The sequence below is a fragment of the Chanodichthys erythropterus genome, chromosome 11 (assembly GCF_024489055.1).
Source record: "Chanodichthys erythropterus isolate Z2021 chromosome 11, ASM2448905v1, whole genome shotgun sequence".
Lineage (NCBI taxonomy): Eukaryota > Metazoa > Chordata > Actinopteri > Cypriniformes > Xenocyprididae > Chanodichthys > Chanodichthys erythropterus.
Window position 1 is genome coordinate 7943023 of NC_090231.1, and position 17118 is coordinate 7960140.

Here is a 17118-nt window from a genome sequence, read left to right on the forward strand (position 1 = left end):
TGTGATACTTTAGTTTATCCGCTTTGGACTTGGAAATAAATGTCGATTTATCAGCAAGGGCAATTATTTGGCTGATGTTTGGAAGTTATCAGACAACAGATGTAGCATTTAAAATGATCGATTATAAAAATAGTATACATGTACACTACTGTTCAAAAGTTTGAAGTCAGATTTTTTTTAAAGAAATTAATACTTTTAATAAGCATGCACACATTAAACTGTTCAAAATTGACAGTAAAGAAATGTATAATGTTACAAAAGAACTCTAATTCGAATAAATGCTGTTTCAAAACGACCCAAACTATTGAACTCATATCTAATGGCTGACCTTTGGAGTCTGATGATCTTTTAATGTATCTGCTCATTCCTTTAACCATAATATAATTGTTCCTTTTTATTGTTTTGGCTTCGATCAGGCAATCAATGGCAGTCTTTCTCCATGACTGTACTATGACCAAAGAGAATGACCAGAAAACCATGTCAACTGAACACAACAAAGAGCTCAGAGTCTGTTTGAACAAGACGCTGAGTAAACAAAGCCATGTCCACATGTACAGATCACACAGGATTATCATCATCATCAGTCCCTTCAACCCCATTACTGCCACACACAACTCTAATGATACACTATCACAAAGCCACTATCTTCTTTGTTAGCTATTTGTGATAACAAGAAACTAGGATAGATTAACTGAATAGTTCAAATTCAAGAACCGACTAACTTAAGCTTATAAAAAATTTCAAACTTTAGCATTACAACCCAACTTAAAATGCAGTTGTCATTTGTAAAACACAAAAATAAAAAGACACCATGATGGGGTTGCAATTGCTAAAGTTCAAAGATTTTATATCCTCTACTTTGGCCAGTTATTTAGATCTTTCATAAGGGGCGTCTTTTCACAGATTAAATCTGGTCAAGAATTTTCTAATCACATTTTGATTAGTGCCAAGCCAACCACAAGAGATTTCGGGAGAAAGCAAGAAGAAAGAATTTAATACGAGCAGATGAAACCTGAAGCTTCTCAAAATGCCAAAATAAAAAAAATAGAAACAACAGAAAACCTGGGTTTAACACTTACTTCCAGTCTTAAAACCCAAAAAGCTCTTGAACAGGCAGGTTTCCACAAGCTCTACTTTTCATTTGAGACACTTTCCAAACATCTTACATAAAAGTCCTCTTATTTTCTAAATTTTTCTCATTTAAAACTCAAGATCAAAAGTTGTTCTTGTCAAGTCACAACCAGTGGCACTGCATTAACGCAAGGTCAAGAAAACCCACACGCTTACCTCTGCTTCCTGTCAGCGGTTCAGTACAGCGTTCAGGTAAACGTCTAATCTCACGCCGCTCGCTCTGCGTCCCACTGCTGACGGTGGGAAAGTGCGTAACATGACAGGACCGCTGCTCAAGACCCACGGGAATGCTCTTTGTTTGAAGTACTTTGCGGTCACACCCCTGCCTTAGTAGCAATTGGCTTGTTTCTTCCCCTCCCTCCTTACCTTCTGTAGGTTAACAGGCATTCTGCGGGTTCGCTCATGCACACACGCACACACAAAAACTGCGCCCTAAGGACTCACCTCATTTGCATTGTGCAACTGATAATGCTGCAAGGTGAGGGAGAGATAGTGCGTGAACATATACGCAACCAGATAAGACAAAAGGACTTACAGATAGTCAATGACTCAGTGCCATGGGGTGTGTTTCGGCAGAACACGCTGCCTGTACTTGCATCCATTCACTACCTGGAATTAGCAGTTTTTACTTCAGGACACAATCTTTACATTGGACATCAAGTGGTGACCAAACACAGTAATAGAATCGGTGCATAAAAAGTAAACAAAAAAAAAAGTATGTTAATCATGAACTACATAAATCCAACAATATGATTACTATGATGACACAGAAAAAAATTAATTCTGGTCCTTAAATGTCTCTTGAATGGGTGAAACTCAACCAATACATTGTGGTTGACATAAATCACGTTTGTTCACATTGCAAATGAACCAATATTTAATCTTTTTCCCTTTTCTAATCTAATTTGGCTTGTACTAAGCAATAGATATATTTGCAGCAAAATTAATTTGCTCTGATCATTTGGTTTGTAGCATTATATTATTTGTATTTAGTATTTTTGGTTATAAATGCAGCCTTGGTGAGCATAAAATTTTATGCTCACCAAGGCTGCATTTATAACCAAAAATACTAAATAGGCTGCATTTATTTGATAAAATACAGTAATGTTGTGAAATATTATTACAATTTAAAATAACACTTTTCTATTAGAATATATTTTAAATTTTAATTTATTCCTGTGATTAAAGCTGAATTTTCAGCATCATTACTCCAGTCTTCAGTGTCACATGATCCTTCAGAAATCATTCTAATATCATAATTTGCTGCTAAAGAAACATTTCTTATTATTATCAACGTTGAAAACAGTTGTGCTGCTTCATATTTTAGTGTAAACCATGTTTTTCTGTGTGTTCTAAATATTGTTTAGCGACATTATTTGAGTGTTGCACAATTGAATCAGGTTTATTTATATTGAAGAGGTAGACCAAAATGTTTTATCCTCTGGGATCTTTAATTAATTTAATTAATTAACATTCTCTAGTAACATTCAAGTTGAGTCTAATCATCTAACAAGCCTAATCATCAATGTAAGCACCAGCTATGAGATGTACTGTAGTGGTGCTTTTCCCTCTGAAGCTGTTGATTCTGGAGATTTGCATGAGAACTGATGGAAATTTACTTGCTCTCATTAGTTGGACTTAGTGATGCAATTTAAATGCTAAATGATGGTGTTGGTCCTAATCCCACCATCCCAGCCAGTGGAATAAACCTGCAGTTCATATACAGTGGTATGCGAAAGTTTGGGAACCCCTTGCAGAATCTGTGAAAATGTGAATAATCATACAAAATGCATGTTATTTTTTTGTTTAGTACTGTCCTGAGTAAGATATTTTACATAAAAGATGTTTACATTTAGTTCACAAGACAAAAAAGTAGCTGAATTTATTAAAATAATCCCGTTCAAAAGTTTGGGAACCACTGATTCTCAATACTGTGTGTGGTTACCTGATGATCCACGACTGTTTTTATGTTTTGTGATGGTTGTTCTTGAGTCTCTTGTTTGTCCTGAGCAGTTAAACTGAGCTCTGTTCTTCAGAAAAATCCTCCAGCTCCTGCAGATTCGTCAGATTTCAAGCATCTTTTGCGTATTTGAACCCTTTCCAGCAGTGACTGTAGGATTTTGAGATCTGTGTTTTCACACTGAGGACAACTGAGGGACTCAAACACAACTATTAAAAAAGGTTCAAACATTCACTGATGCTCCAGAAGGAAACACGACGCATTAAGAGCAGAGGGGTGTAAACTTTTGAACAGGATGAAGAAGTCCAAATTTTTCTTATTTTGTTGATTTTTTTTTTTTTTTTTCATTTAGTACTGCCCTTCGGAAGCAACAGAAGATACTTCCATGTTTCCCGAAAGACAAATTAAGTACAATTTACTTTGATCTTTAAATTCAAAAAGTTTTCACCCCCCAGCTCTTAATGCATCGTGTTTCCTTCTGGAGCATCAGTGAATGTTTGAACCTTTTTTAATAGTTGTGTTTGAGTCCCTCAGTTGTCCTCAGTGTGAAAACACAGATCTCAAAATCCTACAGTCACTGCTGGAAAGGGTTCAAATATGCAAAAAATCCTCGAAAACTGATGAATCTGCAGGAGCTGGAGGATTTTTCTGAAGAACAGAGCTCAGTTTAACTGCTCAGGACAAACAAGAGACTCATGAACAACCATCACAAAACAAACAAACAGTCACTATTTGAATTTTAATAGGCAAATACTTAATCTATGATTGGATCATTTTTACAGGGATTATTATGTTTCTAGCATGTTTTATATTTGGCAACGGTTCTTCTAACCCTTAAAGATTGAGTGTGCAGCTTTTCATATAGGAAGACACATCATGGTCATAATTCAGGATGAAATGTCAAGATTCATCAGGCTCAAATTGTGAAAGAATTGTTGGGAGGGAGCATGAAGAATCATTTTCACACATGAATTGGGACTGACCTTAACCTCGGTGTAAGTTTTTGGGATGTGCTGGAGGAGACTTTACAGAGTGCTCACCTCTTGCATTGTCAATACAAATCTTGACCGGAAATTGATGCACCTCTTGATGGAAATAACATCACAACATTTATTTCCATCAAGAAGTGCATCAATTTTTGGTCAAGATCTTGTATTGACAATGCAAGAGGTGAGCACTCTGTAAAGTCTCCTCCAGCACATCCCAAAAACTTACACCGAGGTTAAGGTCAGTCCCAATTCATGTGTGAAAATGATTCTTCATGCTCCCTCCCAACAATTCTTTCACAATTTGAGCCTGATGAATCTTGACATTTCATCCTGGAATATGGCCATGAAAAGCTGCACACTCCATCTTTTAGGGTTAAAAGAACCGTTGCCAAACATATAACATGCTAGAAACATAATAATCACTGTAATAATGATCCATTCATAGACTCTTAAGTATTTCCCTATTTAAATCCAAATAGCGGGTCATGCCGGGTAGTGTATAATGACATTTTTTGAATATGTCTGGCAATAAATAAATAAAAGTACAAAAAAATAAATGCATGAAATTTGTATATATTTCACAGGGCGTTTCATGTCCTTTTTTATTTTACCTGACAAATATATGTATGATGCATTGTAAGATAAGATGTAAAGTGAAATGAAAAATGAAACTTGTATTTTATGAGGTTTTTAAATTTAACATGCCATTCACATCTTTTTTACATGAAAAAAAATGGGTAACACTTTACAATAAGGTCCCAATAGATTTAACTAACAAAGATAAATATATTTGTCACAGTATTTATTAATCTTATTACTAAAAATGCAACTTTTCATTGTTAGTTCACGTTACCTCAGGTCCGCTAAATAATATTAACAGATTTTAATAATGTATTAGTAAATGTTTAAATTAACATTAAGATTGATAAATGCTTTAGAAGTATTTTTTATTTAGTTCATGTTAACAAATGGAACCTTATTGTAAAGTGTTACCAGATGAATACATTTCACAACCTTGTTTTAATTCTTCATTGTACTTTTATTTAATGCAACATTCCATTCTGTATTTAATAATTTAATTATTTATTCATTTAATTAAGTCTATTAAATCCCTCTATACCTTATTAATTTTGATGCAAAAATAAAGTTTTGGTTCAGCGATGTGTGTTTATTCACTGCAGCAACTGAACAGATTGACATTCTCGATCAGTCATAATCTATCCCTGTTAAAGCTAACTAACTAATCCTGTTTCTCTGGGGTTCAATGCTGTTTAACAGTTTTAGAAGTGAGGTAGGGTTGTAGGGGAAAAGATCCCTATTATGTAGTCTGGTTACCGCCATCCTCAAGTCCATAAGACACACAAACACTTTACCTAACAGAGATTCGGACGCATATTCAGTCTCAACTTGTTCCAGCGCCACTTCAGCATCTGTCCTACCAGAACCTACATCAGTATTCCCAGAGTTCCTGTCAGAAGCTTGCTCTTCTGCATCATCGGATTCATCTGAGCTCCCATAATCAACCAGTCGTGGAACTGAGACATCATTACCTGTTGGCGATCTAGTGCAGGGAACAACATGCAGCGTCTCTGTAACAGCAGGACGAGTTTGAACGGAAGGATCAGTTCCTCTTCTAGTGGCACCAAGGTTCAAATCACAGTCTTCGATATGACGACAAGACTTACACAAGCCTGTCCAGTCCTCACGGAGAAGCTTCAGGTAGCGGACGCAGTATTCCAGGAAACACGTTTCCGAGGAGATGAGGAAGTCAAGTAGCACGGTGTGGTCGAAGGAGAGGGAGCGGAGCAGAAGTATGAAATGACAGTGAGGGTTACAGCCCCAGTCGCAAACCCCCGAGTCTGACGAACTCAAACTGTGAAGATGAGGGGAAAAAAACTTTCACCATTAAATTATATTTTTGTACAATAGCAAGTTTTTTTTATTCCTTAACAAATTAATAGATAAATAAAACATTTTGTTTAAAACGTATTCTATTAAAGCTTTAAAGGTCCATTTACCCCAAGAATGATGACTATATTCGTGTCCACAATAACTTTCTGTTTATCATAAGAACGCACTTTAGTTTTGTCGTCTGCCACTTTAAATGCTCAATCTGGATGGATTCTGATTGGCTGTTTGTTTTTATCATTTATCAACTGGAAAAACTCTTTCTGAAAGTGATTCCAACAATATTGTTCCTCTGTGTCATTATCGTTGTCATTGCTTTTAATACCAAGCAACCACTCAGAACTCTTTAGCAAAAAAATCCCTAGCAACTGCCTTGAAATGAACAACATAAGGCTGGAACACTCTTTGTGATTTTTAGAATCGGAATATACTTTAGGCATCATACACTTGTCGACTTTGTAAATGGTTACAGAGAAAAATTGGGCATTGTACACTAAACAACTCAAGATCAACTGCTGCCAGACTTTCAAGTTGTTCCGAATGCAACAAACTCAAAAATGTTGCTATGAGACACTTGACAAATAAAAAACAATATCTGTTCTAAAATTGACTCAAAATATCAAACGTGATATTTTCCAACTGGATCGGTAAAGTCTGTTCTCAGCATACACTATGCAGTTTTCTATACATCAACTCTGTCTGCCCAAAATCCGTAGATTGACTATAATTTTCTCCAAAAAGCTTTTTTGCAAAACCTACCTCTACCAACTTATCAACCATGCAATGAGCTTTAAAATCTATAATAACATTCAAAGTGTTTTAAATTTTCAGGCAAGAGTTTGTCAAACCAACATGTAAAGTTTGTCTGAACATACTTTACAAATGCATCTTCATTTACAAATTCACATATCACCAAACATGAATTTAAGTATGCATCGAGAAAAAAATCTAGTGTGACCCTCATTTATTAAGAAAGAAAGAAAAAATTGGGATCAGTAAGATTTTTTTTTTTTTTAAAGTGCCATCAAACGTTTTTTTACAAGATGTAATGTATTTTGAGGCATAATTAGAAATGCGCCGATTCAGGCTGCGGCCCCTTTAATTGCTCGCACTCTCCGCCCCCTCCCGAGCTCTCGACTCTATCATTGCATAAACAAAGTTCACACAGCTAATATAACCCTCATAATGGATCTTTACAAAGTGTTCGTTATGCAGCATGTCCAATTGCGTAATTATAGTATTTATTTGGATGTTTACATTTGATTCTGAATGAGTTTGATAGTGCTCTGTGGCTAAAGCTAACATTACACACTGTTGGAGAGATTTATAAAGAATTCAATTATACAGACTGCAAGTGTTTAATAATGAAAATAACGAGTCTTGTCTCCGTGAATACACTTAGAAACAATGGTAACTTTAACCACATTTAACAGTACATTAGCAACATGCTAACGAGACATTTAGAAAGACAATTTACAAATATCACTGAAAATATCATGATATCATGAATCATGTCAGTTATTATTGCTCCATCTGCCATTTTTCTCTGTTGTTCTTGCTTGCTTACCTAGTCTGATGATTCAGCTGTGCACAGATCCAGACGTTAATACTGGCTGCCCTTATGTAATGACTTGAACATGAGCTGGCATATGCAAATATTGGGGGCGTACATATTAATGATCCCAACTGTTACGTAACAGTCAGTGTTATGTTGAGATTAGCCTGTTCCTCGGAGGTCGTTTAAACAAATGAAATTTACATAAGAAGCAGGAAACAATGGAGTTTGAGACTCACTGTATGTCATTTTCATGTACTGAACTCTTGTTATTCAACTATGCCGAGGTAAATTCAATTTTCAATTCGATGGCACCTTTAAAAGGTAATACTTTTTTTTAAGCAAGGATGCAATAAATTGATCAAAAGTGACAGTAAAAATATCTATAATGTTACAGAAGTTTTCTATTTCAAATAAATGCTGTTCTTTTGAACTCTAGTCTATTCATCAAACAATCCTGAAAAAATTATACACAACTTTTCAACATTGATAATAATCAGAAATATTTCTGATTAGGAGCAAATCATCATATTAGAATGATTTCTGAAGGATCATGTGACACTGAAGACTGGAGTAATGATACTGAAAATTCAGCTTTGATCACAGGAATAAATTACAGTTTATAATATATTCAAACAAAAAACAGTTAAATTGTAATAATATTTCACAATATTGCTGTTTTTACAGTATTTTTGATCAAATAGTGTGAGCATAAGAGACTTATTTTAAAAAATTGTTAAAAATCATCCAAACTTTTGAAACTTTTTGTGCATATTAATAGGCCTGGCCTATGTTTACAGGCAGTACTGGAGTAAAATTTAATTTCAGCAATGCTGTACATCATTACCTCTGGAAATACCCGTTTCAGCAGGAAGAGATACAGTTTTGGGTACAGTTTCATATAACAGGATGTATAAAATAGTTTCCAAACCTTTTTTGATATAAATACAAGCCAATCAAAGTCTTGGTTGATTCCATCATGTCATCATCCTGCTCAGCAAACACTACAGACACCCAGGAGCAGCCGTGAGCATCTGCAGACACCAGAGTCCCGTGACGCTGGAGGAACGTCATGAGCTCTGTTAAATACCGCCGGACGTCAATGTCACTCTGAGCTCCTGGAAATGACAGGAAACACATGTATTATGAAGAGATGCATTGCCCCCTGCTGTTGTATTGTAAATGACTAAATGGCATGTTTCATTCTAACCAAGCTGTGATGAAGGACTAGAAAGTTCAATTTATGCTTCACACACACACACACACACACACACACACACACACACACACACACACAAGCAAACATTCTTACATTTTTAAGTGTTTTAGATAAATAACAATAACAACACAGGGTGGCATGATCATATGAAACAACATTAATGATTTGTTGCAAAAAATCAAGCAGTACTATATACCTAAACTTTTTTTGTTACTTTTTTTTTTACTGCATAAACTTGGTAACTTTCAGACATCAAAAATAATGTTTTTTTTTTCTTGAGTAAAGACTATGTCAAGCTGGCAAACAAACTTTCATTTCCTAGTTGTTAATATGATGCCGTGAAAACTAATAAACACTATTATGACAGTTACCTTTCCAATGAAGCGACTGGATGTTCATTTCTAGTGACTTCAGCAAAATCAGGCTCACAGATCTCAGAATCACATCGTCCTTCTGTGTCCCAGCGAGTCCCACATCGCAGTTCCCACCAAAGAAACTGGCCTGAGCTTTCACAGGCACTTCTTTGAGCCAGCCTGCATTCACTTCCTGTAACACTCCATCTGCCATGACCAACATGTCCTCAGTCAGGCTGTGATCTTCATGTGACGAGGACTGAACTTCACCTAAAGCCCAATCGTCCCCAGCTCTCCGCAGAAGACTTCTCTTCAGGAAAAGCAGTGCTCGTTTCTTCACAAAATATTCCAGGTCAGCTCTCATGACATGAAGGAGCGCTCGCGACTCAACGAATATGACTCTCTGAACAGAAGAACAGACTCCATATCTGAGCCGGGCAGCGCTGAGGACCTCAAGGAGGTCAAAGAACTCACACATGGTTTTAGAGAGATTCATCAGTCCTCTTTTATGAGGGTCTTGTGCGCCTTGAGTCAGAAGTTTGGTGTGCAAGTCAGTGATGGAGGCATCCAATCCAGAAAGAAGCTTCGTCAAAATATCTACGGAGAAGACAAACAAGCAGCTGGAGTTAAAGGGATAGTTCACCCAAAAATGAAAATTTGATGTTTATCTGCTTACCCCCAGGGCATCCAAGATGTAGGTGACTTTATTTCTTCAGTAGAACACAAATGATGATTTTAAACTCCAACCGTTGCAGTCTGTCAGTCGCATAATGCATGTCAATGGGAACTTCTACTATAAGAGTAAAAAAAAAAACACGCACAGACAAATCCAAATTAAACCCTGCGGCTCGTGACGACACATTGATGTCCTAAGACACGAAACGATTGGTTTGTGTGAGAAACTGAACAGTATTTATATAATTTTTTACCTCTAAAACACCACTATGTCCAACTGCCCTCCACATCCGGTTAGTGAGGTCTGATCGCGCTCTGACAACGGCAGTGATGTCTCGCGCTCATTGAAGCAAAGCAGGAGAGATCACTTCGGTCATCTGAATGTGTTTTCTGACCTCACTAACTGGATGTGGAGGGCAGTTGGACATAGTGGTGTTTTAGAGGTAAAAATGATATAAATACTGTTCAGTTTCTCGCACAAACCGATCGTTTCGTGTCTTATGGAAATTAATGTGTCGTCACGAGCCACAGGGTTTCATTTGGATTTGTCTGTGCGTGTTTTTTTTTTTTTGACTCTTATAGACAAAGTTCCCATTGACATGCATTATTTGACTGACAGATGGCAGCGGTTAGAGTTAAAAATCATCATTTGTGTTCTACTGAAGAAACAAAGTCACCTACATCTTTGATGCGCTGGGGTGAGCAGATAAACATCAAATTTTCATTTTTGGATGAACTATCCCATTAAGAGATAATGTCCTCTGAAATGACAAGGTAAAGTTTAGTTGTTTAATCCAATGTAAATTCATGCAATACTGTATCTTTTTATGTTAATCTGAAGACATTATGCATTAAACCTGAAGTCAAATCCTGTTTATGCATTTTTAAATCATTTATATTGTTTCAAAAATAACTGTTTGTAACTACTAGCTGATGTTTGACTGCCTGCCATTCTAATAGTAATAACAATAATAAAAAAAATTATTATAAAACAATATTATTGTTAATATTAATAATAATAAAACTTTTTTTCCAACATGAAAAAATACAGTTTGATAAGACTTTTTGATAATGTATCCTCTTACTATTCTCATTTTGTTCCCATACTGGAAGTTACTGTTTTAATATTATTCTCATATTATTATATTTTTATTTTGGAAGGTATTGTCAAGTCAAGTCAAGTCACCTTTATTTATATAGCGCTTTTTACAATGCAGATTGTGTCAAAGCAGCTTTACATTGATAACTGGTAAATTATTTTGGCTGCACAGCAGCTCTTCAAGAATAGTGTCAATGCAGGCAGATCAAAGCACTGTTGAATTATTATTATTAATATAATACTACTAATAAAGCAATACCTTTTGACATAAAAACAATTAATGGTTTGAGAATGAGGTGACTATTATTAATATTATTATTATTATTATTATTAAGCAATCTTATTCTCATACTATTATATTTTCATGTTGGAAGGTATTGTCTATAATTATTATTAATATAATAGTACTAATAATACAGCAATACCTTTGGACATGAAAAAAATAATGGTTTGAGAATGACGTGTAGGGCTGCAACGATTAATCCTGATTAATCGTTTGCAAAAAAAAAAGTCTGTGTTTACGTAATATATATGTGTGTGTTCTGCGTATAATAATTATGTATATATAAATACACACATACAGGTATAAAGTTTAGAAATATATGCATGTATTATACATATATATTTATATATATTTTATATTACATATAAACAAATATTTTATATATAAAAATAACATTTTTCTTAAATATATATGTAACGAAGGCAGGACTCAGAGTAAGATCCAACTGCAGCGTTTTATTAGAAGTGAGCGTGGTCGTTCAGGCAGGGTCAAACAGGAACAAACAGGAGCAATAAGGAACAGGCAGAGTCGTAGTCAGGGTACAGGCAAGGATCGAGGCAGGCAGAAATGGGTCGTAAAACAGGAATCAGGCAAGATCAATCACAGACAGGCAAACAGGATACAAGGAAACGCTCAGAAACGTAACACAAGTGAAAACAAGACTTCGCGATCAGGTGATGAGTGTGTGAGTCTTTTATAGTCCAGGTAATGCATGGCAGCTGGGTGTGGTGATTAGTGTAGTGATTGGTGGAGTGAGTGCAGGTGATTGGCAGAGAGGATTATGGGGAATGTAGTCCAGGAAGTGACAGGAACTGATGGTGATCGTGACAATATACATGAATGTGTGTGTATTTATATATACATAATTATTATACACAGAACACACACATATATATTACGTAAACACATACTTTTATTTTGCAAACGATTAACCGCGATTAATTGTTGCAGCCCTAATGACGTGACTATTATTATTATTAATATTATTATTAAGCCATCTTATTCTCATACTGTTTATACTGTTTTATATTTATATAAATAATAATAATAAAAAATTGTGGCATGAAAAAAAATAATATGAGAATAAGATTACTTAATAATAATAATAAAAATAGTAATAATATTCACCTTATTCTCAAACAGTTAATTATTTCATGTCGAATGGTATTGCTTCACTATTATTATACTATTACATAATAATAAGACAATACTTACCAACATGAAAAAAAGAATGGTATGAGAATAAGATTATTATTATTATTTATTAAAACCTCACCTTATTCTCCAACTATTCATCAACAAATCGGTAAACATGGTGAAATTTAACCTAGCTACTAATCATCAATTATTGTTTTTAAGTATTTACTTTTAATTTAGATTTAGATGTAAGCAAAAATTATGTGGGTGAGTTCTTTATATTTTAATTCATATTTTCTACCAGTTTTACATATTCAGCCAATCATCCGCATTTTTAAGAGATCCCGGCTCTCTTGCCACCTCGGATAAAACCTTTAAGGTTCTACATAATTCCACTACATTAAAATGAGGATAATAAAGCAGCTCGGTCTGAATCATCTGTCTGTATGTGAACACACTTCAGTACCTCTTTTATTCTGGCATTTTTCTGCTCTCAGCACTCCTTTAATCACAGCGGTCAGTGACCACAGACAGGAGTCCAGTTCAATGCTGGCCGTTGATTTCTGAAACACTTCAGCACACGCGTGTCTCCAGATCGAGCTGCTGCCTCCCTATAATCAACAAATACAGTAGTGAACCCACAATGCTTGAGATAAAGAGAGAGATCATGCAAGAAAAACATTATCAAACCCTAATACTACCAGATGAGCTGTATGTCTAACACATTGCCAGTCCAAGTTAATGAACAGCAGCAATACTCACATTAATGCAAATGTCACTGATGACATAGACTGACATACACTTTGCAGATAAATGAGACACCAGTTGGTCCTGACAGCTGAGGAGGGAAACCTGCATCAAGACATCAGTAAATTGGGTCAAAACATGTTCCTCTGACAGATATGAACTTCTCTAGGATCAGTCTCTACTTTAAGCTCTAGGCTTAATGTATAATCACACAAACATGCCCAAGTCACATGTTTACTGAACGTTTGACATATCATGATCAATTTTTCACAATTTTGTCTTTGTTCATCTATTGGCCAGAGGAGGACTGGTCCCCCGACTGAGACTGGTTTCTCCCAAGGTTTTTTTTTCCTCCATTTCTAACACCTAACTCCTTGCCACTGTCTTAGTATCCAGCAATATAACTGATTTAACTGCACTGGCATTATAGGATGAGGACAAACTTGCGCTGAATAATGATACTATCGTCTTCTGCTTTATAGCTGAATCAATTGTTTTCCAAACTGATGAAGTTTGCAACACCGACACCACTATTGAACGAAATCAACATTAAACTGACTCAAGCTGAATAAAGACACTATTGTCTTCTTTAGAGCTGAACCGGTTTCATCATAAATGAACATTCACACTTGTGGAACTGAACTGAATTAACTCTGAACTGAATTAACACTATTATCTTGCTATAGGACTTTTGAGCTATGAACTTTTTTATATATTTGAAGAAGTTTACATCATTAATTGTTATTCTCCTGTTTATTAATTAATGTGAAGCTGTTTTGAAACAATTTGTATTGTATAAAGTTCTATGTAAATAACATTGAGATAAGAAATATGGAAGAAATGTGCTTTAATTGTCACAGAAATATCATCATAATAGATAATAATTAAAAAAAACAACACTTTTAGTAATACTTTTTAAGTTGCCCTTGTTACAGTGTACTTATACAAATAAGTACTGAGGAATATTAACTAGCAACATATACTTGCTATACAATTAGGGTTAGGGTTAGTTTCTTGTAATTATGCATAAAATACTGTTATTATTATATATAATATGTGTAATAGGGACACTGTAAAAAAAAAAAAAAAAAAAGAAAGTGTAACCAAAATATCTTTAAAAAAAGTCTGAAAAAAATTTGGTAACACTTTACAATATGGTTTCATTAGTTAACTACTTAAGTTAAACTAAGAATGAACAATATTTATACAGCATGTACTAATCTTAGTTAATACTGACTTCAACATTTACCAAACATTATGGAAATCAAGTGTTGTATTTGTTAACATTAGTTAATGCACTGTGAACTAACAAACAAACAATGAACAACTGGATTCTTATTAACTAACATTAAAGGGTTAGTTCACCCAAAAATTAAAACTCTGTCATTTATTACTCACCTTCATGCCGTTCCACACCCGTAAGACTTTTGTTCATCTTCAGAACACAAATTAAGAAGGGAGCAATGACATTTCCTCTCTCAAGATCCATAAAGGTACTAAAAACATATTTAAATCAGTTCATGTGAGTACAGTGGTTCAATATTAATATTATAAAGCGACGAGAATATTTTTGGAGCGCCAAAAAAAACTAAATAACAACTTATTTAGTGATGACTGATTTCAAAACAATGCTTCAGGAAGCATCGGAGCACAAATTAATCAGTGTGTCGAATCTGCTGTTCGGAGCGCCAAAGTCACGTGATTTCAACAGTTGGCAGTTTGACACGCGATCTGAATCATGATTCGATACACTGATTCATTTGTGCTCCGATGCTTCATGAAGCAGTGTTTTGAAATCGGCCATCATTATATAAGTCGTTATTTTGTTTTTTTGGCACTCCAAAAATATTCTCTTTGCTTTATAATATTAATATTGAAGCACTGTACTCACATGAACTGATTTAAATATGTTTTTAGTACATTAATGGATCTTGAGAGAGGAAATGTCATTACTCCCTATGCAGGCCTCACTGAGCCATCGGATTTCAATTAAAATATCTTCATTTGTGTTCAGAAGATGAATGAAGGTCTTACAGGTGTGGAACGGCATCAGGGTGAGTAATAAATGACATAATTTTCATTTTTGGGTGAACCAACTCTTTAACAAATATGAATAAATACAGTAACAAATGTATTGCTCATTGTTAGTTCATATTAGTTAATACGTGAACTAATCTTTACAAATGAACATTATTGTAAAGTGTAACCACATTTTTATTATTTATTTGATTAAACATACCAGTTTTGCCATCAGATTCATTTCTCCAAACAGTCTCCTCATGACATCTTCATAGAATATAGTGACATCTTGTGGCAGACTCTGTGCTGTCAGCCTGTTAATGATGGTTTCAACAAGAGTGAGACACAAGCACATGACGTCTGTGTGTGTGACAGACGCAGCAGGAGTGTTTTCTGTTTGAACAACGCATGATGAGATTCTGCTGGCGAGCTCTTCACTGCTCAGGCTGGGAGCAGATCCTGTACGCAACAGCCTGAAAATGGCTTGGAAATCCAATCCTGCAGCATCCATGATGGGACACTGAAAATAAAGGTTCAGAAGAATGATAATCAGTAAGTCATGCTTGAAACTTGTCAAGTCAAGTCACCTTTATAGTGCTTGTAACAATGCAGATTGTGTCAAAGCAGTTTTACATTGATAACTGGCATATAATTTTGGCTGCACAGCAGCTCTTAAAGAAAATGGTGTCAATGCAGGCAGACCAAAGCACTGCTGAATATCAAATGTCAAGTCTAACTTGTATTTAAACAAAAAGACTGCAGATATGAACTGTGGTTTGTTAAATTAATGATGTTATGCATTAATAAAACTAAAGCCACTGAATTATACCAACCCACCTCTTCAACAAAACTCTCCCCTTCATGAACATATTAGACAATTTGATGTCAGCAAACCTGACTGTGAAAAATGATTGACAGGCAGAGAGTGTTTTCTCACGATTAACAAATAGTTGGAAACATTTGGGATATTGTAAGTACTCAAGTGAACAAAATATATAACACTCGCACTTGGGTAAAGTTGGTTTTATATTCGCACATTCAGACTTCTGATAAATTCAATAAATGTGCAATAAATTAATGTTGGCGAATTTTAAGCAGCGACATGATATTGACAACCAACGATTGTCAACTTACAACATTTTTCACAGTCGATCAAAATAGGCAAGTATTGTTTTAATGGCATATTTACTTGTGAATGTCCAATGTAGTGTGATTAACCAGGCTATGGAATACGGATGTCCGAATGTGCGAATATAAAACCAACTTTACCCAAATAACACTGGCCTAGTGGTTTTTGGATATATTACTGCAAAAATCTTACATATTGCACCTTTAATAAATCAATTGCTTCAAAAGACTCCTGACAATGACGAATGACCAAAGTTATGGCCAGCAAAATTACAATGAAATGATTTAATTGGCTTATTTGCTCAGTAAGACAGAATTAATTATGAAATCATGATGAAATTATGAATAATTATTCAACACTATACTATTATATTTTTAAAAAATATTGCGAGGTTTAAAAAGTATGATTCTTTCCTTGTGTAATTGATTACAAGTATTCAGTTTTAATAGTATAGTTTTAAAAGTACAAAAATTCCCCAAACATGATCTATCTATCTATACTAGGTTAAACTACTTAAGGACATTTTATGTATGCTATTCCAAAAACAATATCACAAATGTTTTTCTTACATGATTTACTGTCTCAATATCCTGTATAATGTTCCTGAACAGCCACTGCATCAGTCTCCTGCAAGGAATTCATCAAGAAGATCATAAACAGAAAAACAACTTCATATTTACAGGACGGTAGAGTTTGTTTAGAGATCCAGTGACCCACGTGATCTATAGAAAGATGCTGCGATAAAGCAGAATTTGTAATGAAGCAATTTTAGGACTCACGGTGAGTTTTCCTTCAACAGTGATTAAAAAATACACTCCTCTAAAAAGACCAAACGCCTCCATAAAGCACATGGAGTGCTGTTTGCCATTATACAGCCAAATTTGTCGCAAAACCATGACATTCGGCGTATTATT

The 17118-nt window shown here is 34.9% G+C and overlaps 2 protein-coding genes across 7 annotated transcripts in view; both read right to left on the bottom strand.

Annotated features, from left to right (window-relative positions):
* The window catches only part of cers3a (ceramide synthase 3a), a 34227-nt gene extending 32783 nt beyond the window's left edge, over positions 1 to 1444 (bottom strand). For 3 of the 5 annotated variants that reach the window (XR_010896470.1, XR_010896468.1, XR_010896469.1), the window contains exon 1: positions 329 to 1274. Coding sequence is in view for 1 of the 5 variants with exons in the window: in XM_067401369.1 (XP_067257470.1) it covers positions 329 to 599 (271 nt within the window). In the remaining 4 variants the exon portion in view is untranslated. The other 2 variants (XM_067401369.1, XM_067401371.1) reach the window with 2 other exon arrangements.
* Positions 1445 to 4686: 3242 nt separating this feature from the next.
* Positions 4687 to 17038, bottom strand: lins1 (lines homolog 1). Of its 2 annotated transcripts, none has more exons than XM_067400837.1 (8): positions 16984 to 17038; positions 16774 to 16831; positions 15296 to 15595; positions 13072 to 13161; positions 12776 to 12920; positions 9134 to 9712; positions 8475 to 8661; positions 4687 to 5953 (listed from the first exon to the last, which is right to left on the bottom strand). In XM_067400837.1, exons 2-8 carry the CDS (start codon positions 16822 to 16824, stop codon positions 5317 to 5319), a joined length of 1989 nt encoding a protein of 662 aa, XP_067256938.1. In that variant the 5' UTR covers positions 16825 to 16831; positions 16984 to 17038; the 3' UTR covers positions 4687 to 5316. The 2 variants fall into 2 exon arrangements, with proteins under 2 accessions (XP_067256938.1, XP_067256939.1); XM_067400838.1 differs by lacking the exon at positions 16984 to 17038 and adding an exon at positions 16922 to 16940.
* Between the last annotated feature and the right edge of the window lie 80 nt (positions 17039 to 17118).

What these genes read in the sequence shown, in the direction of transcription:
- lins1 (XM_067400837.1), bottom strand. Translation starts at nt 16,824, where the DNA reads ATGCAGTGGCTGTTCAGGAACATTATACAGGATATTGAGACAGTAAAT. An exon ending in CCAGTCGCTTCATTGGAAAG is followed by an intron (nt 8,662 to 9,133) that starts GTAACTGTCATA and finishes TGTCATTTCCAG; the next exon opens with GAGCTCAGAGTGACATTGAC. An exon ending in TTGTATTTATATCAAAAAAG is followed by an intron (nt 5,954 to 8,474) that starts GTTTGGAAACTA and finishes TCATCTTCACAG; the next exon opens with TTTGAGTTCGTCAGACTCGG.